The sequence below is a fragment of the Chironomus tepperi genome, unplaced genomic scaffold (genome assembly GCF_022539635.2).
Source record: "Chironomus tepperi strain 1889 unplaced genomic scaffold, CSIRO-AGI_Ctep_v1 contig_168, whole genome shotgun sequence".
Lineage (NCBI taxonomy): Eukaryota > Metazoa > Arthropoda > Insecta > Diptera > Chironomidae > Chironomus > Chironomus tepperi.
This window is the reverse complement of record NW_027226290.1, coordinates 89,487-110,595: the sequence shown is the minus strand read 5'-3', so window position 1 is coordinate 110,595 and position 21,109 is coordinate 89,487. Positions and strand designations below refer to the sequence as shown.

General features: G+C 38.5%; 6 protein-coding genes across 6 annotated transcripts; all 6 read right to left on the bottom strand.

Annotated features, from left to right (window-relative positions):
• Positions 1–479: 479 nt before the first annotated feature.
• Positions 480–4,171, bottom strand: LOC139088629 (low choriolytic enzyme-like). Its single transcript, XM_070637883.1, has 2 exons — positions 3,699–4,171; positions 480–1,257 (listed from the first exon to the last, which is right to left on the bottom strand). Exons 1-2 carry the CDS (start codon positions 4,108–4,110, stop codon positions 737–739), a joined length of 933 nt encoding a protein of 310 aa, XP_070493984.1. The 5' UTR covers positions 4,111–4,171; the 3' UTR covers positions 480–736.
• A 1,289-nt stretch (positions 4,172–5,460) lies between these two features.
• Positions 5,461–7,317, bottom strand: LOC139088634 (high choriolytic enzyme 1-like). Its single transcript, XM_070637889.1, has 2 exons — positions 6,822–7,317; positions 5,461–6,461 (listed from the first exon to the last, which is right to left on the bottom strand). The coding sequence occupies exons 1-2, from the start codon at positions 7,267–7,269 to the stop codon at positions 5,938–5,940; spliced, it is 972 nt and encodes a 323-aa protein (XP_070493990.1). The 5' UTR covers positions 7,270–7,317; the 3' UTR covers positions 5,461–5,937.
• Positions 7,318–8,432: 1,115 nt separating this feature from the next.
• LOC139088646 (hatching enzyme 1.2-like) lies at positions 8,433–10,084 on the bottom strand. Its single transcript, XM_070637902.1, has 2 exons — positions 9,682–10,084; positions 8,433–8,961 (listed from the first exon to the last, which is right to left on the bottom strand). Exons 1-2 carry the CDS (start codon positions 10,055–10,057, stop codon positions 8,444–8,446), a joined length of 894 nt encoding a protein of 297 aa, XP_070494003.1. The 5' UTR covers positions 10,058–10,084; the 3' UTR covers positions 8,433–8,443.
• Positions 10,085–10,631: 547 nt separating this feature from the next.
• Positions 10,632–12,469, bottom strand: LOC139088639 (hatching enzyme 1.2-like). The gene is made up of 2 exons (XM_070637893.1): positions 12,022–12,469; positions 10,632–11,200 (listed from the first exon to the last, which is right to left on the bottom strand). Exons 1-2 carry the CDS (start codon positions 12,410–12,412, stop codon positions 10,677–10,679), a joined length of 915 nt encoding a protein of 304 aa, XP_070493994.1. The 5' UTR covers positions 12,413–12,469; the 3' UTR covers positions 10,632–10,676.
• Positions 12,470–13,360: 891 nt separating this feature from the next.
• LOC139088630 (high choriolytic enzyme 1-like) lies at positions 13,361–14,899 on the bottom strand. Its single transcript, XM_070637885.1, has 2 exons — positions 14,459–14,899; positions 13,361–13,937 (listed from the first exon to the last, which is right to left on the bottom strand). Exons 1-2 carry the CDS (start codon positions 14,850–14,852, stop codon positions 13,405–13,407), a joined length of 927 nt encoding a protein of 308 aa, XP_070493986.1. The 5' UTR covers positions 14,853–14,899; the 3' UTR covers positions 13,361–13,404.
• A 1,130-nt stretch (positions 14,900–16,029) lies between these two features.
• Positions 16,030–20,317, bottom strand: LOC139088642 (sodium-coupled monocarboxylate transporter 1-like). Its single transcript, XM_070637897.1, has 6 exons — positions 19,977–20,317; positions 18,548–18,681; positions 18,159–18,242; positions 17,608–17,809; positions 17,230–17,284; positions 16,030–17,106 (listed from the first exon to the last, which is right to left on the bottom strand). Exons 1-6 carry the CDS (start codon positions 20,272–20,274, stop codon positions 16,053–16,055), a joined length of 1,827 nt encoding a protein of 608 aa, XP_070493998.1. The 5' UTR covers positions 20,275–20,317; the 3' UTR covers positions 16,030–16,052.
• Between the last annotated feature and the right edge of the window lie 792 nt (positions 20,318–21,109).

Here is a 21,109-nt window from a genome sequence, read left to right as displayed (position 1 = left end):
ATTTTTTAATAAAATTTTTAAAATTATTTTTAAATATTAAATATTTTAAATAAATTTTAAATTAAATTTAATTATTTTAAAATGACTTTTTTGAATTTAAAATTCAATATTTAAGTTTAAAATCAAATTTTTAAACTCAAAATTTTTTTAAATTTTCAAACTGTTTTCTAAAAATTTTAAAATATATTTTCAAACTTTCCACTTTTCTATTAAATTTAAAATTCTTTTTCCAGACTTCAATACAGTCAACTTCAATCCAAGAACTTCTAATCCTTACTGCAACCTACTTCACCAATTCCTAAAATTATATAAGCCACACTTTCCCTTAAAAAACAAATTAAATTAATTAATTTCTAAAACAAATACAAAAACACCTTTAATAATTAGCATGTCCCGCCGTCTCCGTGACTCCAACAACCTCATCGACTAATTAAGAATCTTCAACTTTCAAGGCTTTTTGTAGAAATTGAAACTAGAAATTTTAGACACGACTTTTTTTGTTTATTTCACTTTCTCATTATACAATATTTTATAGTTAAGGCAGGGGTGGTCAACCTGTGTGTCGCGAAATATTTTGGTAGTAATTTTCGATCAAAACCGCACATGGCACACGGTTCATGGCATTTTTAACAAGCACACGGATTTGTTCCGCGACACAAAGGTTGTCCATCACTGCCCTAAATACCCCGCATCACACAGGTTGCCCACCCACATCCCAGAATCTTATTTAACTACATCACTTGCACTTGTACATATTGTTAATCCTCTCAGCATCACCAACACTCAAACTGACTCTCTGTCCAATGACATTCCTGTACCTGCTGTCCTTTGGCACCAGCGTACGCTTACCAGTCTTTGAAAATGCCGTCGGTGAATAATGCATGACTGAATAAAAGTCATATTTAGTTCCAAAATTACTAAACTTCTTCGGATTGACTTTATCAAAATTTTTACGTGACTTTGCATCAATATTGTCCCAAACTACATCCACATACTTATCGCGTTCTGAATGACTGTGCATGTGATCATATCCAAGTGCATGAATTAGTTCGTGGATGATTGTGCCACGTGATAGACATCCATTACGTTGTAGAGTGACTGTTTGTTTACCGCCAAGTTTACCAAGATTCGATGAGCATCCTTTGCCTGCCTTGATGAATAGATAGTCTTGCTCATTTTCACGTTGCTTGAACTTTACACATGTATACTTCTCCAAGTCATACATGCCGAGATACATGCGAATACGATCAACAAAGTCTAAAAAAAAGAAGAAGAAATGTTGTTATTTGTGGACGTGTGATTGACCCAAGGAGTATGCTGTGGGCTAACATTATGTAGGAATAGCATCTCTATAATGCTTCAAGGGCCCATCTTTATGAGCTGCAGGCACTGCGACTTCAATCTGTTGTACCACACCTTTTAGAGTTATAGTTCATAGTGGGATCCGAAACACTTGCAGGAATAACATAACTTTAAAGGCTTATATAGTAAAAATGGCAAATAATATGATATCTTAGACTAAGGTGACTCTAAAGTGTAGCCGTACTAGGGTGACTAGAAGATTTTTGCAAAATATCAAGATACTCTTGGAAAAAATCGAGAAAGTTTTAAATTTGGCACTTTTGGGATTATTTTGGACTATTTTGAGTGAATTTTGAGCTTTATTGGGACAAAACAGCAAGGCAGAAATGTACAGCAGCGTCCCGGCAAAAATACAGCAGATGGCCGCCCTAAGCCGCACACTCACCGACAATGAACGCACTCAAATGACACTTAATACGTCGCAAAGCCAGAATCACAACTGCCTGAGACCACAAACATGCTTTTTCTATGGATTATGCCTTTCTAGATATTCACTTAGCTTTCAAATAGTAGCTTATAATGGAACTTAGTATCTACAAGGGTTGTATTGAGCTGGGTATCGGAAATTGGCATGTGGAAGCCGGCAAAAGAGCCAGCTTCAAGTGATTCCTGTCATGGAATCACCATGTCAGGAGGTCATGGATTACGATTGACCTGTACGGTCAGCGAAGTAAGTAAGTAAGTCTAGGAGGGTAAGAGGCATCAAAACTTCAATCGATACTGGCGTATTCTGGGCAAAAGACTGAATGCAGGATTCGATTTAAATCCAATACAATCTCAGAGTCATCAGAGTCATGCCGGCATATTGCCAGATTTTATATAAATTAAACGATTTTTGCTATTCATAGCTGTGTCGTTCGGGCAAAATTTCTTATTTGATCGATTATTTTGTTTACATCTTGAATTGTAATGTTTCAGAAAACCTGTTATGGACACTTAAGATGGAAATTCCTTCAATAAGAAGTGAGTCAAATCTTCGCATGTGAACGTGAACTTGAGAGTGAAATAAAAGAATTGAAATGTAATTGGCTATAAATTGTTGCTGCAAACTAACTTTTGTATTATTTCTTAGAATTTGGCTTAAGACTTGCTTGATTCTATGGAATTAAGTCAAAACAAAAGAATCCTTAGTATCCATGCTAATTCTTATTAAGCCTCAAGATAGTCACAGTTATACACAAATGGGAATACCAAATAGTTTATTGCTTAATTACTGTTTTTTTTTGTAAATAAAACTGCAATTTTCTATGGGGAAATTCCATCGCTATAGCCTGACATTGAGCTTCATTCGCAATACAACTGTCCCATATTCCTGTTAATAAACTCCTGAATAGCACAAAACAGGTGCAGTTCTATTAGCTGTAGGCACTCTAAACTATTGCATCACCCTTTAAATCGTAAGCCTTTTGATGATAAGGCATTGAATACATGACATTCGGTTCAAGGCATTTTCAACAATTTTTTGACGGCACAGCACAGGTTGCCCACTGGGGGTGTTGGGATCAGAAGTTCTGAGAGTTACAAGGACACAAGTACGTCAAAAGACCTGCAGTATCCTAAAATGTACTCAGTTCAAACTTAGTTACAATCTGACAAAAAAATCATCCAGACACTGAGTATATAACTGTGGATCAACCAATCGAGACACATTATGTGTCAAAGACCTCAAAACTGTACACAACACACAAATTGAGCTTGGCAATTAGAACGGCAAAAATGCAAAAAGAGCAAAGTCAGACATAGCTTTGTAACCCAGGACACATTGGGATCAATGGTCAGGACAATAACGGTAGTCAGAGACCTTTCGCAATTCAATGTGGTAGCCCAGGACCTGTGACGTTCCAGGACGGTAGCCCAAGGGCTTTGGCAACCAAGGATCTTGTGTATTTAGGACACTTAGCAAAGAACAAAGCCAGGATCTAAGACTGTAAACCAGGACGGTAACCAAGGGCAGTAACACAGAAACTTTGACAACTTATGACGCTTGGCAGCCTTTGACACTTAGAACATAAAGTCTAGACCCTGGACGGTAGCTTAGCACTTTTGGTAACCCAGGACATTATGTAATATTGGGCAATAGTCATGTAAAGTCAGGATTTAGGATAGAAACCCAGAACGGTAGTCCAAAACCTTTGGCAAGCCATGACATTGTGTAGTCCAGAACACTTGGCACTTAAAGCCAGGACTTAGAACAGCAAACCATGACGGTTACGCTAGGACCTTCGGTAATTCAGTGCCATTGCCAGTATAGCACCCTTGCCAGCTCAAAACACTTGGAACACTTGGAACGTCCAGCACTTTTCATTAATAATCAACACTACAAAAATACTACTTACTATATGTTCCCTCCTCAATCTTATAAGGTACAATAACCTTTCCTTCCTTATTCTTCGGCCATCGATAATTCTCCGATATAACTCCCGTTCTAGTTCCAAATGGATCATCATCATCATCTGGATATTTCAGTATATCAAGCTGTTCCTGCACCAAAATTATATCACCTTGATAAAATTGTCCATTTTCAAGTCTTGTTGCTGGAACTTTTTCATCATATAAAAATTCCTTTGTCGTATTATCGGATTTTAATAAATTTGAGTCAGTCAGCAGCCGCTCATATTGATCTAGTCGGATGTCATCGGCACTGTCATCGACCAGATAGTCATCGTCATCACGAAATACAATTCGATCGTCCGGTACCGGAAGTGATGTGATTTTAGACACAATAAATAGTAAAAAATATAATTTCATATTAAAAAAAATGGAACTGAACTTGTAAGCACAACTGCGTAACTCGATCGACTGAGATGATGATGAGAAATGAGTAGAAAAAGTAATAAGAAACTAGTTTTTTTTTTTTGAGAAAGAAGCTTGAGTGGCATTGACATTGACTGATGTTTTTTGTGATGATGTTTTGGATGTTTTTCTTCTCATTTTTTTTGGTATGTTTGGAATGGGACATGGCTCGTGTATCTTGAATTGTTTTGTTTATTTTGAGGTGATTTATTGATTTATTTATTTTTTTGGTCAATTTTTGGACAGGTTTTTGGAAGATAAAATGAGGATTTTTGGAGTGCTTTTGTAGTTTTTGTTCCAATTTTTCATGAAATTTAGAAATAAATTGCTTAATCTGAATAGAACAATACAATCGAGAATCTGGAACAAGGCCGACATAACAATTGATTAGAGTTTCAGTTTAAATTCGGCACCATGAAAGTGTCACGCTAGCCTGGCAGTTACAACTCGAACAACACAAATCGGTTAATCCAGTGGTGAGCAACCTTTTATATCTCGCGACACATTTTGGTGGTAAGCCTCGACTGAAATGGCATTTTTGAGATTGTTTGATGTTACACTAGTGTCTTGCGACACACACTTGATGAATTGATCCAAAATCCATTTCCAGACTGTAGTGACTTTGACTAAATGCTGGATTTGGATTAAATTTGGCTCTATGCTGGAGTCACGACAGTGGCAAACTGAATAACATTGATCGGTTAATTGATGCGAAATGTACTGTGCCACACGGACTTGATGCTCTATTTTAGCCGAATCCAGCATTTAGTCTGAGTCATGTTTTTGAACCCGAAATCTTGCCAGAGTCAGAGACTGTATTGCATGTGATATTGGAATTTGTCAAACGATAACCAGTGAAAGAGCCAGTTTCAGGCAACATCTTAGCCATGAATCTCAGTCGATCTGTACAGCTAGCGTAGAAAGTAAACAAGTATCAATTTAGAGTCACGCCGGTCCGGAGACTTATTTCGATCGATTAATCAAGTGATTGGTTTCCTGTGTGCCACATGACACTAGTGTACCGCCAAACATCATTGAAAATGCCATGATAAATATGCCATGTACGGTTTTGGTATAGACCATCGAATCGGAATCGGAAGATCACCAAATTGTACCGCGAAAAATAAAAAGATTGACCAACACTGGATTAACCGATTAGTGCTATTTATGTAAGGAATTTTGTTCCTGGTTTTGTGAGTCATTTTAGCTCATCATAGACATGTGTAGTCAACTGAAAAGATTAAGACTTGTTTTTTCTAAATTTATGATAACAAATTCAGTAAATTATTAATGAAAATATGTTTATAAAAAATATTCAAAGTTTTATTTTGTTGAAATTTAATACACATTTTTGCTTAAAATTCATCAACCGAATCCAGAGACGTAGTCAGAATTATTTGAGGATTGGGGGCAGAGACATGGGCATATGTAGGTGGTATTTGGTAATTTTTATAATTTTTTTGTGTAAATTGTCAAAATTCGGAAGAATTTTGGAATTTTTTGATGAAAAAACAAGGAAAATTGAAGAATTTTGTCCAAAAAGGGGCAGAGGGCTTCACCTAAATCACCCTCGGCCGGGGTAAAAGCGGAAGAAGCTCCGGCCTTAGTAGGGTAGCCAAAAATTGTTAAGGTACCCAAAATTTCCAGAAGTTTCACGAAAAATTCTAGAAAATTGAAGAATTTGTCCAAAATAGAGATGGAATGACCCTTAAACCCCCTAAACCCCACTCATCTCCCTCAATTTGTTTACACCCTGCCAACCCCAGCCCCTAAACTCCCTCCTTAAGTATAACATTTATACATATTATTAATTCTCTCAGCATCACCCGAACTTAATGCATTTCTCTGTCCAATTATCTTATTAAAATATTTATCTTTTGGTACAATTGTTGGCCGTTTATTTTTTGAAAAGGCATACGGAGCATAATGCATGACTGAATAAAAGTCATACGGAGTTCCAAAATTACTAAACATAAATGGATTATCAATGTCGAAATTACTCTTTTCTGACTCTAAAATGTTATCCCAAAGAATGTGGACATAACTGTCACGATTGTAATGATTCTGCATGTGATCATATCCAAGTGCATGAATTAGCTCGTGAAGAATTGTTCCACGTGACATGCAGCCGTTCCGTTTAAGACTGAGCAGTTGTCGACCACCTTGTCTTCCAAGATGTGAGTTACATCCATCTCCTGAATATATGTGAATGTAATTCCTTTCGTTGGTACGAAGGACGAACTGGACGCATGTGAACTTTTCGATGTCAAGCATCGCAAAGAGGATTTTCAGCTCATCGAAGACATCTGAAAATTGGAGAGGAATTAGAGGTTTAAGTTACTTTTGTTATTTGAGTCTGTCATGTCGCTCGAGTCACTTGAGTCGCTCGAGTCACTTGAGTCGCTCGAGTCACTTGAGTCGCTCGAGTCACTTGAGTCGCTCGAGTCACTTGAGTCGCTCGAGTTCCTTGAGTCGCTCGAGTCACTTGAGTCGCTCGAGTCACTTGAGTCGCTCGAGTCACTTGAGTCGCTCGAGTCACTTGAGTCGCTCGAGTCACTTGAGTCGCTCGAGTCACTTGAGTCGCTCGAGTCACTTGAGTCGCTCGAGTCACTTGAGTCGCTCAAGTCACTTGAGTCGCTCGAGTCGCTCGAGTCACTAATACTCACTATAATGCCTGTCATCAATCACATAAGGCACAATGACTGATCCCAATGAATTTTTCGGCCATCTATATCCTTCCCAAATCAATCCAGTTCTAGTTCCCAAAAAGTCATCTTCATCCGATTGTGGTTCACCATCTTTAGCTTTCATACTATTAATCCATTCCATTTGTTCCTGTTCCATGATTATATCACCTTGATAAAAGTTTCCATTTTCAAGTGCCTTGTTTGCATCGGAATCGATTAAATATTCAGCTGTTGAATTTTCGGCTGTTAATAAATTTGGATCGCCGATTAAATTTCGACGATCAGCTTTTAAAGCCTCAATATCCGTGATGAATTCTTCCTCAATTTTATCGTGGTCTGGATAGATAATTACGTCCTTATAAGCTGGAAGTCCTGCAGCTAGACTCAAAATTGCCACTAAAAAAATCGTCAAAATCTTTGACTGCATTTTTAAGCCGTCCGAACACGACAATGCACACTGATAAACTGAAGATCTTGAAGATCTAGAATTAATGACGCAAAAGTGTTAAAAACAGGCTCAAAAATGCTGTGAGTTGAATGATATTATTAATGATAATTTGATATCTTTTACAAGAATATTTCGGGTCTTTCTGAATATAAAAATACCCAGATATCCAAAAACACACGTTTCTGTTTTAAAATTGAATAATTTATCATTTAGGATGACCGAATGACGTAGTTTTTGGAATCAGCTGTAACTTGTTGTGATTGTTGATGACTGTGGATGTAACAAGGGGTTTGTGAAGATTTAAGAGAGGAGGTAGGGTTGTTGGATCGCATTTCTTTAGGGGAAGTTAAGATGTTTACTCAAAAAACCCAAAACCCTTGTAAATTGAAGATTTTGGGCCAATCCGAACCCACAACTCACTTCTCGTGCTTCACCCTTTTCCTTCACCCTTTCATTTACCCCTTTCCCTTCCCCCTTTCCTTTCACTTATTGTCGCTTTTGGTTGTCCACTTTGCTTACACTCCTATCTTGTCCCTATTCCCTCCACCCTTCCCCCCTTCACATTCTGAATACATTCCTGGATGCAGCAAATTTGAAGAAGGATAAATCAAGATTTGAATGCCAACTTAGTTAGCGCAAGTGCATTTACACGCATCGCAGTGGTTATCCGTGGAAGGCAACAACCTTAAGTAATGGCTTCCGATCGATGACATGACAACCTGGAGAAGGGGTCATTGTCAGAAGACAGCAAGAGCGTTTTTGATGATTTTTTATTATCCCTTCGAAAAATCGTAGTAAATTGAACAATTTAATCCAAAAAGGATAAACGGTTAAGACCCATCCAATCTTGGAAGTGGGCAACCTTCAGAAGACGGCAACATGCAGAACATATCATCGACGGCAGCCAAGACTCACCTGCGGCCTCATCATTGAGTGAATTTTCTTCAATTATAACTACTTGAATACTAAATCTAATCCAATATTTGTCCCAAATTGTCAGAAGTTATCGAAAGATAGAGCTGTCTACAGTCGTTCTTTAAACGTTGCACCACAGCCAAGGAAGTAAGTAAGTAATCCAAAATTTGACAGAAAATCAAGAAATATTCCCAAACTTCACTAACTTAATATTTCTACATCATTTATTAGCCTTAATCTAACATTTATACATCTTAATAATCCTCTTAGCATCACCAGCACTCAATGACTTCCTTTGTCCAATAATCCTACTATAATTAGAATCTAATGACATAATCGTTGGTTTTCCATTCTTCGAGAACGCATACGGCTCATAATGCATAACAGAATAGTAATCATATGGAGTTCCAAAATTACTAAACTGTCTGTAGTCATCCTTCTTGAAATTACTTCTTTGCCTCTCAACAATATTATTCCACAATATATAGACATAACTATCACGTTCTGGATGATTCTGCATGTGATCATATCCCAATGTGTGAATTAATTCATGTAAAATTGTTCCATGTGATAAACAGCCTCTCCTTTGTAGACTGACATACTGCATACCACCAACACGTCCAATATTTGAGAAACATCCATCACCGGAGATGATGTTGATGTAATCAGTTTCATATGTTCGTGCGGTGAATTGAACACATGTGTATAGCTGTAAATCATTCATGGCTGAAACTATTCTTAATTTGTCTTTGTATGCTGGAATGAAAGAGAAGAATTAGATATTAGTAAGGCACATACTTCGGTCTTCTTCGATCGTCCTCGGCCATCTTCGGTCTCTTCGGTCACTTCGGTCACTTCGGCCACTTCGGTCACTTCGGTCTCTTCGGTCTCTTCGGACACTTCGGGTCTCTTCGGTCACTTCGGTCACTTCGGTCACTTCGGTCACTTCGGTCACTTCGGTCACTTCGGACACTTCGACCACTTCGGTTACTTGAGTCTCTTCGGTCTTCTTCGGTCTTCTTCGGTCTCTTCAGTCTATTCGGTTTATTCGGTCACTTCGGTCTTCTTCGGTCACTTCGGTCACTTCGGTCACTTCGGTCACTTCGGTCACTTCGGTCTCTTCGGTCACTTCGGTCACTTCGGTCACTTCGGTCTCTTCAGTCACTTGAGTCACTTCGGTCTTCTTCGGTCTTCTTCGGTCTTCTTCGGTCTTCTTCGGTCTTCTTCGGTCTTCTTCGGTCTTCTTCGGTCACTTCGGTCACTTCGGTCTCTTCGGTCATATTCGGTCTTCTTCGGTCTCTTCGGCCGTATTCGGTCGTCTTCGATCATCTTCGTTCATCTTCGTTCTTCTTCGGTCATCTTCGGTCTCTTCAGTCTCTTCGGTCTCCTCGGTCATCGGTCTATTTAGTCTTCGGGTCTCTTCGGTCTTCGGGTCTCTTCGGTCTTTGGTATTTAATCAATAATTGCAATACTTACAAAATACATTAGACATCTTATAAGGAACAACAACTCGTCCATTTCTATTCTTTGGCCATCGATATTTCTCCCAAATCAGTCCAGTCCGGGTACCGACTAAGTCTGTATTATTTAAGAATTTCTTTTGATCCTCAAGTAGGACAATGTCACCCTGGAAGTGATTTCCATGCTCAAATTTTGAATCTTCTTCTGTGTCTTCAATTGTATTCTCTGATTTTAGTAGATTTGGATCATCAAGTTGCGTTCTTTTGTCTAAATTCAGTTTGCCACTCATCCTGTCTAGCCTGTTGTCATCAGGAAATACAATTTGATCGTAATCGACGGGAAAAGTCGCAATAAAATTAATAAAAATTGAAAAAATCACTAAAAATTTCATAATTTTTTTTTGGTGAACCAAAAGCTACTTCTGACTTAAGTGATAAATAATTGGCAACTGAGAAAAAAATTTGTAATTTTTACCCAAAACTGTGGATAGACACAGCCAATTTTATTATTTCGGAAATTCCAATTGAAGATGTCAAAAAAAATTTCTATCAATTCTTGTTTTGTTTAAGCCCTAAAATAATTCAAACGTGGTTTTTTCGGACTTTTTGTTGTGCTTTATTCTTGATATTTCCACAATTAATGAGTCATGACCTTCTCAATATGCTTGACATCGGATTTTTGGGTTTTGTGTCAAATTAAGATTCTAGAAAATTGGAGAATTTTGCTTTTTCTGTTGGTTTAATCACCTTAGTCCACCTATCCTATCCTCTATCCTATCCTCTATCCTATCCTCTATCCTATCCTCTATCCTATCCTCTATCCTATCCTCTATCCTATCCTCTATCCTATCCTCTATCCTATCCTCTATCCTATCCTCTATCCTATCCTCTATCCTATTCTCTAGCCGGTAGCCTGTGGCATGCTCCAAAGGAAGATTCGGGAGTCGGTTTATTAACTAAATCTAATTTTATAGTCTAAATCCTCAAAATTCTTCAATTTATTCATCAAAATTATCTAAAACAATTGTACATATTATTAATCCTTTTAGCATCGCCATTACTCAGTCCAAATCGTTGTCCAATGATGTTCCTATATCTTGTATCTGTTGGTTCAATTGTTCTCTGTCCATTGTTAGAGAATGCCTTTGGTGAATAATGCATGACTGAATAATAGTCATATGGAGTTCCAAAATTACTAAATCTATTCGGATTGACTTTTTCAAAATTATTGTACAGCTTCTTGTTGATATTATTCCATATAATTTGGACATATTGATCGCGGTCTGAATGACTGTGCATGTGATCATATCCAAGGACATGAATGAGCTCATGAATGACTGTGCCACGTGATAGACATCCTTGTCGATGTAGACTTACTGCTTGTTGTCCGCCAACTTTTCCGAGATTAGATGAACATCCATCGCCGGAATAGATGTAAATGTAGTCGGCTTCATTGCTGTGTGGTTTGAATTCTACGCATGTATATTTTTTTATATCTCTCATACCTAATAGGATTTTGGCTCTGTCTTTGAGACCTGGAAATGGAGAATTTTGTTTTGGATTAGAATTAAGTTAAGGAGTGATTGTTTAGTGTTAAGGATGTAGTCAGAGGGAGTATTGGGAGTCAAAACAGAATTGATAAGAGTTCGAATGGAGTTTAGTGAATTTGGGACCAGAGTTCTCAGAAGTCCAGATAGAGTCCACAGGAGTTGGGATTAGAATCCACAGGAATCAGACTTTGGAGTCGGAATGAAGTCTTGTGTAGTCCGACTCCCAGAGTCCTGACAAACTTTGAGTCAAACTATTCATGAGCGCTGGAATCAGGATTCTACTTATATTGGTATAGGAAAGAGACAGATGCAGCATAGTGGAACAATTGGCATGGTATGGTACTAAATCTGAGAGGTACGATTAGGATGCCTGTGTCAAACCCGGAAAACCCCAGTTCAAGACTTTTTGATTCACTAAACCATAACAACTTAGCCGTCCCGAATTCTCAAAATCAATTATAATCCACAGTGGATCAATTTGAACTAATAACCATCACAATGATTTTGCAAGGGAATCAATACGTTACCGTATGGATAAAATCAGACATAAAGATGTCCTGACGCCGGAAAGGATAGGTAGGGCTATCAAACCCCGACATACTCAGTATATAGCGACCATATTATTCCAAAAAAGAACCTCGAACTTTCCTTAATAGCACACATCGGTTTATCAATCCAAAATCCAGCAATAGGACAGTATGACTCAGTATAAATCCAGCACCAAGTCAGTGAGAGTCACGCGTGACTGATTTTGAATTTTTGGATTAATCACCTAATTCATCCCATTCAAATACCTTATTACTTACTGTATTGATTAGAAAAAGCATAAGGCACAATAACCTTTCCAAGTCTATTCTTCGGCCATCGATAATATTGTGACAAAATGCCGGTCCTAGTTCCAAATTCATCATCTGTAGCTTTAAGCATATCCAATTGATCTTCCATCAGGACAATATCACCTTGATAGAATTCACCATTTTCAAGCACATCCTTAGCATCCTCATCAATTAAAAATTCCGTCGTTAAATTGTCAGATTTTAATAAATTTTCATCATCCAACAACCGCTGTAGATTGACTTGCTGGCTGTTGACAACCTCAGCATCCTCATTATTATCATCACGAAAAATTATCCGACCATCGTCGATCGGAACTGATGAAATTTCACTTATTAATAAAATTATTACGAAAATTTTCATAATTATTGCTTTGTAACATTTACGGTCCAAAATCTATCAACTGACTGATGCTGTGAGTTACTGAATCGCATTTTGTAATCCACAAAAGCCTTGATAAGAATGTAAACTAGATTTTTTGAATGTTTTGTTTTTATTTTGACAATGTTTTGATGATTGTCATAATCTTGAGAGTATTTTGTAAACAGTTCTGTCAACATTCAGCAATGGTTGTCGGTGTCACATGGGATTTTTGGGATTTTTGAGGACAGGGGGTAAGAAGGAGGTGGCATGGAGCAGGGTTGGGTGGTCAAGATCCCCAAGGCCCTCAGTTACCTCAGCTACCGTTATTCAAAGCCCTCAGTAGCAAAACCTAAGACAAGATAGCCTTTCAGAAAAGATGTAGTCAGAATGGGGAGGAAGGAGACAACATTCTTTACAGAATCTAAAGCAAGATCTACCATAAGAGTGTGCAGTCAGGGAGGGGGATGGATTTGGGGGTTTAGGTAGTCAAAACCTTATTTTAGGACAATTGTCTTTACCCAATCCCCTCCATAGCAACAACCCAAAATCCAGATCCCACCTAAGAGGGCTAAGAGGGCGTAGTTAGGACTGGACGGGATGAGGAGGGGATTGGATGATCAAAATCACTTTTATGGACAACATTATTTCCCCTAACTACTCCATAGTCAAAATCTAAAGCAAGTTCTCCTCTAAAAGGGTGTCATCAGGTCTGGAGGAGTAGAGTAGGGAGTTGGGTAGTTAAATCTCCTATTTTAGATATCATCCCTTACCCAACCCCATCCCTATTTAAAATCCAAAACAAAATCCCGTCCTAATTGCGTTCCATAACAACTAAACGACCCCTTTATGCTCAAAACAGCTGATTGTCTTTTCCCATAAGGTCACCACCAATGAACTCTATGCATCTAGATTGCGTATCATTCTCAAAACAATAAGACACACACAAACTTAATCAATAAACATTGGGAATTTTTATTCAATTATTTAAGAATTTACAATTTTGCCTTTTGGCACTCATACATGTTGTTGATACGCTGTGCATCGCCAACACTCAATCCCTTCCGTTGTCCAATTTTATCCTTAAATGCTGCCTGCTTTGGTGTGATTGTTTCCTTGCCATTCTTTGAAAATGCTTTTGGTCCATAATGCATGACTGATATGTAGTCATATGGAGTTCCAAAATTATTGTACTTTTTTGGATCAACACGCTCGAAATTGTGACGTTGATTAGTGTTAATGTTGTCGAAATTAATTGTAATGTATGTGTCACGTTCTGCGTGGTTCTGCATGTGATCGTAGCCGAGTGTGTGGATTAGTTCATGGATGATTGTGCCGCGTGAGAAGCAGCCGCCTTTTTGGTACGAAACTTCTTGTTTCCCGCCAATTTTACCAATTCTTGAATGACATCCACGACCTGATATGATGGATATGTAGTCAGGCTCGGTTGTGTGTGGTCTGAATCTAACACATGTGTACTCTTGGAGGTCCGCAAATGCAAGCTTGATCATCGATATTTCATATGAAGCTGCAATTTAGAGAAATTAATTTTTATGTCGCTCTAACTGTTGTTGTGACTGTTGTTCTGACTGTCGCTCTGTCTGACAGTCGCTTCAACTGTTGGCCTCACTGGTCGCTCCAACTGTTGCTCTGATTGTCGCTCTGTTTGGTCTGTCTGACTGTCTGGTCTGACTGTCTGGTCTGACTGTCTGGTCTGACTGTCTGGTCTGACTGTCTGGTCTGACTGTCTGGTCTGACTGTCTGGTCTGACTGTCTGGTCTGACTGTCTGGTCTGACTGTCTGGTCTGGTCTGACTGTCTGATCTGGTCTGACTGTCTGGTCTGACTGACTGCCTGGTCTGGTGTGACTGTCTGGTCTGTCTGACTGTCTGGCATGTCTGACTGTCTGGTCTGTCTGACTGTCTGGTCTGTCTGACTGTCTGGTCTGTCTGACTGTCTGGTCTGTCTGACTGTCTGGTCTGTCTGACTGTCTGGTCTGTCTGACTGTCGCTCTAACTGTTGCTCTGACTGTATGACTGTCTATACTCACAGAAATTGGCCGACTCCTCAATCTTGTATGGAACATTGACTTTCCCTTCCTTATCCTTCGGCCATCGGAATTTGGTATTCAATATTCCAGTTCTAGACCAAATACCTTCAGCACCCTCACCATCCTCACCATCCAAATCCGCATCCGTGAGATAATATTGCTCTTGCTCCGGCGATAGTCTCATATCACCCTGAAAATATTCACCATTTTCGAGTGCCGTCGACGCCTCTGGATGTCTTAAGAAATTTTTTGATGAATTTCTCGACGGCAAGATCTCAAACTGCCTAAACCTGGACAGGACGTCATTGTCATCATCTGCTGCATACGTAATCTTATCACCTTGTGGATAAGCCAAAAGTGGCGCAAAAATCACAAAAAGAAGCAATAAACTCATAATCAATGCCTGCACACTCTGAAATCTCAAATTAGACTGTCCAAAATGAGACTGTAGAGAGTCTGAAATCAAGCAACATTCGACATTTACCCAATTTAAGAATAGAAATTAATCTTCTCATTTTGGTTGATTCTCTCAATTATAAGATTTATTTTTGTTTATTTATTCGAAAGGCACAATGTGATGCTGCGGGGAATAAGAAGATGCTGTGTAGACGATGAGTCGTACAGAATAAGAATTAAAGTGAATTTTAGGAGATTAGAAGTGTCAAAGGTTACTGCAAATTAGACAGAAATAATGGAACTGAATGGTAATTAATTAAGAATCAATTCAAGAAGCTATTTAGGCAGTTTAGAGCATAGGGTAGAGGTAGGCAGGGTAGATGTAGGCAAGGCATAGGTATGCAGGGTATCGGGAGGCAGGGTATAGGTAGGCTGGGTAGAGATAGGCAGGATATAATAGAAGTAGGGTAGAGTAGATGCAAGGTTAGGGTGGCCAGAGGATTTTCGCAAAAAATCGGGACATTATGAAGCTTTGTCCGGACACAGCAGCAAGTTAGAAAAGTACAGCAACGTCCCGGCAAAAATACAGCAGATGGTCGCCCTATGCAAGGTAGAGTAGAGGTAGGATAGAGGTAAAATAGGGTAGAGTTAGGGTAAAGGTAGGATAGAGTCGAGTTAGTATAGGGTTGAGGTAGGGTAGAGTCGAGGTAGGGTAGAGTCGTGGTAGGGTCGAGGTAGGGTCGAGGTAGGGTAGAATCAAGTTAGGGCAGAGTCTAGATAGATGGTAATTTTTCCATTTTTGAGTCCAGTTAGGATAGGGTTGAGTTAGGGTAGAGTCAAGTTAGGGCAGAGTCAAGTTAGGGTAGAGTCAAGTTAGGGTAGAGTCAAGTTAGGGCAGAGTCAAGTTAGGGCAGAGTCTAGATAGGGTTGAGTCTAAGTAGGATAGAGTCGAGGTAAGGAAGAGTCAAGTTAGGGCAGAGTCGATCTAGGGTAGAGTCGATGTAGGGTAGTGCCGAGGTTGGCTAGATCCATGTTAAAGCTAAGACTGAAATAAGTCGAATGCAGCATATAGATTTAGCAGCTATAGTGTGTCTCCTCATACTACAGTACAGTTGGGTACCTCAGCTACTCCTAAGCACCAACCCTTTTATTAACAATTCGTCTAAAAGTCTACAATACATTTAAGTACATTTTTCAATTACTTTTGTGCATCAAATTCCTGCATTTCATAAACTTTAACGACAGTTTCCTCGTCATCCTTTGTATCAACCGGATCAAAATGGATATGCCGTCTCATAAATGGCGCAATCAACTTCCTGTCAACAGACCTAGGGTCCTGAAATCCCATAAACAGACTAAATACCACAGATATGACAATAACAAGCATAGATCCGACTAATATGTAGTATAAGTATGAGATGTGATATATCTGGTCATGCTTGTATTCATCTTCAGTGACGTCATCAACAATGGGCAATACAGATGTAAAGTTATAGGAACAGCCATCAATTGATGTATCCTTAGCCGGAAATACAAATCTTTTTGACATAATTTCCATTTGTGCCTTAAAAATAATCCAAAATGTAGCAACACAGCTGCAAATTGTAGCATAATAAGTCGCTCGGGCACCAATCCATGGTAGCATAATTCCAATAATAAAGACACCAAGCAACGGACCACCAACAGCAGCTGGAATGCTCATCGATAGCTGCAAAACAGCACCAAGATTCTCAACGACATAAACAAGCAGAACAGCAATAATTCCAGCTATAATGACAGTTCCACGCATGACCCATTCAGTTCCACGTTTTGACAGCGGTTCCGATCGAAAGGCATTGAAAAAGTCGTACAGAACCACAGCAGCCATTGAATTTAATACTGTTGATGCGGAACTAAGTGCTGCTGAAAATACCCCGGATATGAACAGCCCTGACAGTCCTGGATAGTCCTTTAATGTCTCCATAGCCAGCAACGGAAGTAACTGATCCTTTGCCTTAGCTAACTTAGTCTTTAGAGGATCACAGTCATGATACATGGCAAACAGCAACAGTCCATTATAGATGCACAGGGATATTAAGACAATAACTCCAATTGTGAACAGGATGTGAGTCATTTGTGACTTTTTAAGGTTCTTGACTGACAAATAACGTTGAATTGATGCTTGACTTGTGCCATTGATTGATGTCCACCAGATTGATCCACCGATTGTTAGTGTCCAGAATGTGTGACGTAGGGTTGGGTCTAGACGGAAGCTGAGGGGGGGTAGAAAGGGGTAAATAGGTTATAGAGATGGATTAGGTAGTGTAGAGTATGGCACTTAGGTGTGGTCACACAGTGGCTACAACATGACACTAGGTACAATAGTTTGTACTTACTCTGGTGCGTCAAAGCGACCTCCTTCGATGTTCCTTTCTATTAGCACTCCGAGACCTGGAAAAGATGATTTTTTGGATAGAAAAGGATGTAAAATAGGTCAAAAATGGACATATTGGGTATTTGGTTCTAAATTCACATCTTAGTCGACAGTTGCCAGGACTCCATTTTAAAGCCTGACTCCTTTTCGTGACTCCGACTACTTAACCTGATTCCAGTGAATTCGGACTCCAAAAAACGCATAAATCGTCAATTTAGAGTCCAATTTTAGGAGTCCAGGGCTCAACTCTTCCCTTACTTACTTACTTCGCTGGCCTTACAGATCAACTGTGATCCATGGCCTTCAACTCTTCCCCTAATCCCCAACAAAACCACCTTACCTCCAATACTTGATGTTCCTTTAATTGCAATCAGCAACAATGTTCCATACATTAGTGTAATTTGCAACACATCTGTCCACACAACAGCCTTAATTCCACCCAATGATGTGTAGAAAATACAAATAAACATGGATATTGGTGTGATGACATGGATGTTGATTCCAGTTAGTTGGTTAAAGGCTAGTGCTGGGACGTAGATTACCTAGGGGATGATTTTGATGATTTGGATTAGGGTGAGTAGGGTTTTCAATCTTGGGATTGATTTGTATGGAGATAATTTAGAGATTGATCTCAGAATTTAGTACATTTTAATTCCAAGATTGAAAACCTTGATTCTGAGTAGCACAAATAGGTTAATCGATCAATTATTCGATTACAGTGGATAGAGTGACTCTTTGATTTGAGTCCGACACCATCCATACACCGACCAGATCAGAGTCCAGAGTCACGCTGGCCTGGTACCAGATTTTGGATCAATTAGCCGATTTGTGCTATTCAGGTGTATCACTAAATCATGCATTGCCTAACTTTAAGGAGCTTTTTTAACTTACGATTGGTAAATAAAGTATAATTGCAATCAAAAATGACACTGAACCCATCAATCTTAGTTTTCTGTTGAATCGTGCTTCCAAATACTGAAATTATAAGAAATTTAGCCAAATTTTGTGTTAATTAAGGAATTAACCTGAGTGGACAATGATATGGTGGAACTAGACATTACCTAGTCATAACATATGATTGTGGGGATGTTTGGAAATTACGTAACATTTAAAATGACGATTTTAGACTCCATGTACCAAAATTTGAACTCCGTACCAAAATTGCCAGCCTCTTACCCTCACACAACCCTTCTCCCTATCAGCATGTTACATAATTTCCTAACAATCCCTGTCCAAAATTAAACAAAAAATCATATCATGAATCCAAAATCCAGACAAACCTCATTTGTTGATGTTATCTTGAGCTCATAAAATACAGGAATGACAATAAAATGTATAATAAATGCGGAACAGATGATTGCAAGTAGGAAGAAACAATATTGTGTACCATAAAGATAAATCTCTGTGCTCGTACCTGAAATGAATTGTGGAAAATTTGAAAATGAAAATGTCAAAAAAAGAATGGTTATGATTATGTTGAGGTAGGGGATGGGTACTGCTAGTTCAGGATGGTATGCTGGGTATCAGAGCTTGAAGATGACTTGGATTTTGTATGGAAAAGTTGACTCAAGTCAATTCGGCTTCATATAAAATCTGAGTCGACTTCAAGCTCTCCTAAGTATGCTAATTTTGAATTTTTGTAGCTTTTTGAATTCCACTGTCTATCTTGAGTACTACAAATCGATTAATTGATCGAAAAACAGGCCCAGGCCAGCATGACCGTAGCATAATGACGGATTTGAACTTAATCTATTACAAAGTTTGAGTCACAACTATTTGGTGCCGGATTTATGATTGATTTAGCAATTTGTTAACTCATGGATCAATACAGATGTAAATGCACTTGACGTCGGTGATTTACAAGCAGTTTCAAGCAATAGAGTCAGCTACAGACGCAAACTGAGAGAGACCATGAATTGCAATTGATCTATATGGTCAGGAAACTAAGTAAATTGCCGATTACTGCTATTCTAGGAATTATTTGAGTCAAAAATCGAGAAAATAGCCACTTGAACGAGAAGCAGTGCCTTTATAATGACGAATCCCTTATGCCTAATTGAATAGAATTGAATGAATGAAGAGTCTAGATTCACCTCCTAAGTGACAATTCTAATCATATTCACAGAAAAAAGCACAAAATCTGATATTACAGCTGTAATCAATGTCAAGGTACTTCCACACTTATGATGTGTACATTCACATTTCTCTCAAGAACCAATTTCCCAATGGTGCACTTTTGCTTATCAATTTATAAGTTTTTCCTTTATATTTTCAATATAACATTATTGATTCTTTTGCGGTGTCTCACAAGTGCTTTAAACTTGCTGATTTGTGATAACAATGCTAAGCTGCTTCATTATAAACTGCAAATGTAGAATTAGTTGTCCGAACAGCACAACATGTTCACTAGAAGATCATCATATCGTCGTATCAACATTGAGACTTGACGGCATCCATAACAGGCAATTAGCATGTATTTATGGCACAGAAAGACCTTTGCGGTACCTAAAAGTGGTCTGTTTGCTTGATAGGGCACTTTGATGGCTGATTTCGAATTGTCATGCTCAGGCAGTTGTAGCCGACATGGATATCAAGGTTCGACGTGGACCTGACACTAAGCTACATCGACATCGTCTCTAAGCCACATTTTTGTGCCCTTTTGTGACCTTGTGCCATCCAGACATGTAACAATACACCCCAAAAACTCACCCAACAGCGTAATTCCAGACGCATATGAAGCCACAAGTGACAAAGCAATCGGAACCACCTTCATCTTCCTACCGCCAACTAAATAATCATCAGCATTTGTTTGTCGTCCAAGCTTCTTATTCTTCCGTTTCGTCTGATGATCCTTATATCCAAAATAAAGTCCAACAAGTGTCGAACATGCCAACATAGCCACAAATACAGCATAATCAGCTGTTCCAAAATATTTTAATGATTCAGTCAAACTATTTACATCAATATTTGATGCTGATAATGTTGACTGTTCGATAATCGTTGACATTTTTGAGGAACTCGACTTCACTCAACGACTTAACTGAATTTAATGCATAGAGGAACTGATGTGAAGTAGATTTAAATTATATCAGTTCTATTAGTTCATATCTCTGCGTCTTCTTATCATCATCATTAAACTAGCTTTTTTTGCTTCAATTATTGTAGATTTAAATAAATATTTGATGACTTTTAGTTATCATCATTAAAGGCTGACTTGGTCTTTTGAGATTTATTTTTGGTACGATTTTTCATACATGTGATGTGAAAATGTTACTAAGAAATGATGAAATTAGGGGTTTGAGCAGATTAAGCCACGTAGTCAATGAAAATTTATTTTTGTGATATAGAGTTAACAGGAATTCAATGTTGAGGTGTTTTTATTGGGATCCGGACATCAATAGAGTGTCGAAAAGCCGTTTTTGCTTGCTCTTGGTACCAGAGTTGGTTGAACTCCAAAAGTTGGTCTCCACTGGAGTCAGTCACCATTTACATCGGACTACTAAAATGTAGCATTGCCAACTCTACTTGAGACTCACTGAGTCCTAAAATTTGGCATCTGGGTGACGTGACTCTCCCTTATCTCACTCACCTAGAAGACGATTAATTAATCAATACAATTGACCATGCTCAATTTAGTGAGTATACTCATAAACATATTCCTTGTCTATTCGGATTAGTGTTTAAAATTTTTAATTTCACTCTTAAGAGCGAAAATCAAAGGAGTCGAATTGAATAAAAAAACTCTTATTTTTATTTTACTCTTGAGCGAAATTGATCAATTTTCCTCACGCTCCTGAGAGCGAAATTTTTTATTTCACTCCCAAAAAATTTCACTCTCAGGA

Coding starts and splice junctions, on each gene's coding strand:
- LOC139088629 (XM_070637883.1), bottom strand. CDS start 4,110: ATGAAATTATATTTTTTACTATTTATTGTGTCTAAAATCACATCACTT. Junction 1,258..3,698: donor GATTGAGGAGGGAACATATA/GTAAGTAGTATT, acceptor TCTTTTTTTTAG/ACTTTGTTGATCGTATTCGC.
- LOC139088634 (XM_070637889.1), bottom strand. CDS start 7,269: ATGCAGTCAAAGATTTTGACGATTTTTTTAGTGGCAATTTTGAGTCTA. Junction 6,462..6,821: donor GATTGATGACAGGCATTATA/GTGAGTATTAGT, acceptor TCCAATTTTCAG/ATGTCTTCGATGAGCTGAAA.
- LOC139088646 (XM_070637902.1), bottom strand. CDS start 10,057: ATGAAATTTTTAGTGATTTTTTCAATTTTTATTAATTTTATTGCGACT. Junction 8,962..9,681: donor TAAGATGTCTAATGTATTTT/GTAAGTATTGCA, acceptor CTTTCATTCCAG/CATACAAAGACAAATTAAGA.
- LOC139088639 (XM_070637893.1), bottom strand. CDS start 12,412: ATGAAAATTTTCGTAATAATTTTATTAATAAGTGAAATTTCATCAGTT. Junction 11,201..12,021: donor TGCTTTTTCTAATCAATACA/GTAAGTAATAAG, acceptor CTCCATTTCCAG/GTCTCAAAGACAGAGCCAAA.
- LOC139088630 (XM_070637885.1), bottom strand. CDS start 14,852: ATGAGTTTATTGCTTCTTTTTGTGATTTTTGCGCCACTTTTGGCTTAT. Junction 13,938..14,458: donor TGAGGAGTCGGCCAATTTCT/GTGAGTATAGAC, acceptor TCTAAATTGCAG/CTTCATATGAAATATCGATG.
- LOC139088642 (XM_070637897.1), bottom strand. CDS start 20,274: ATGTCAACGATTATCGAACAGTCAACATTATCAGCATCAAATATTGAT. Junction 17,810..18,158: donor TTATACTTTATTTACCAATC/GTAAGTTAAAAA, acceptor ATCATCCCCTAG/GTAATCTACGTCCCAGCACT. Junction 17,285..17,607: donor AGGAACATCAAGTATTGGAG/GTAAGGTGGTTT, acceptor CATCTTTTCCAG/GTCTCGGAGTGCTAATAGAA.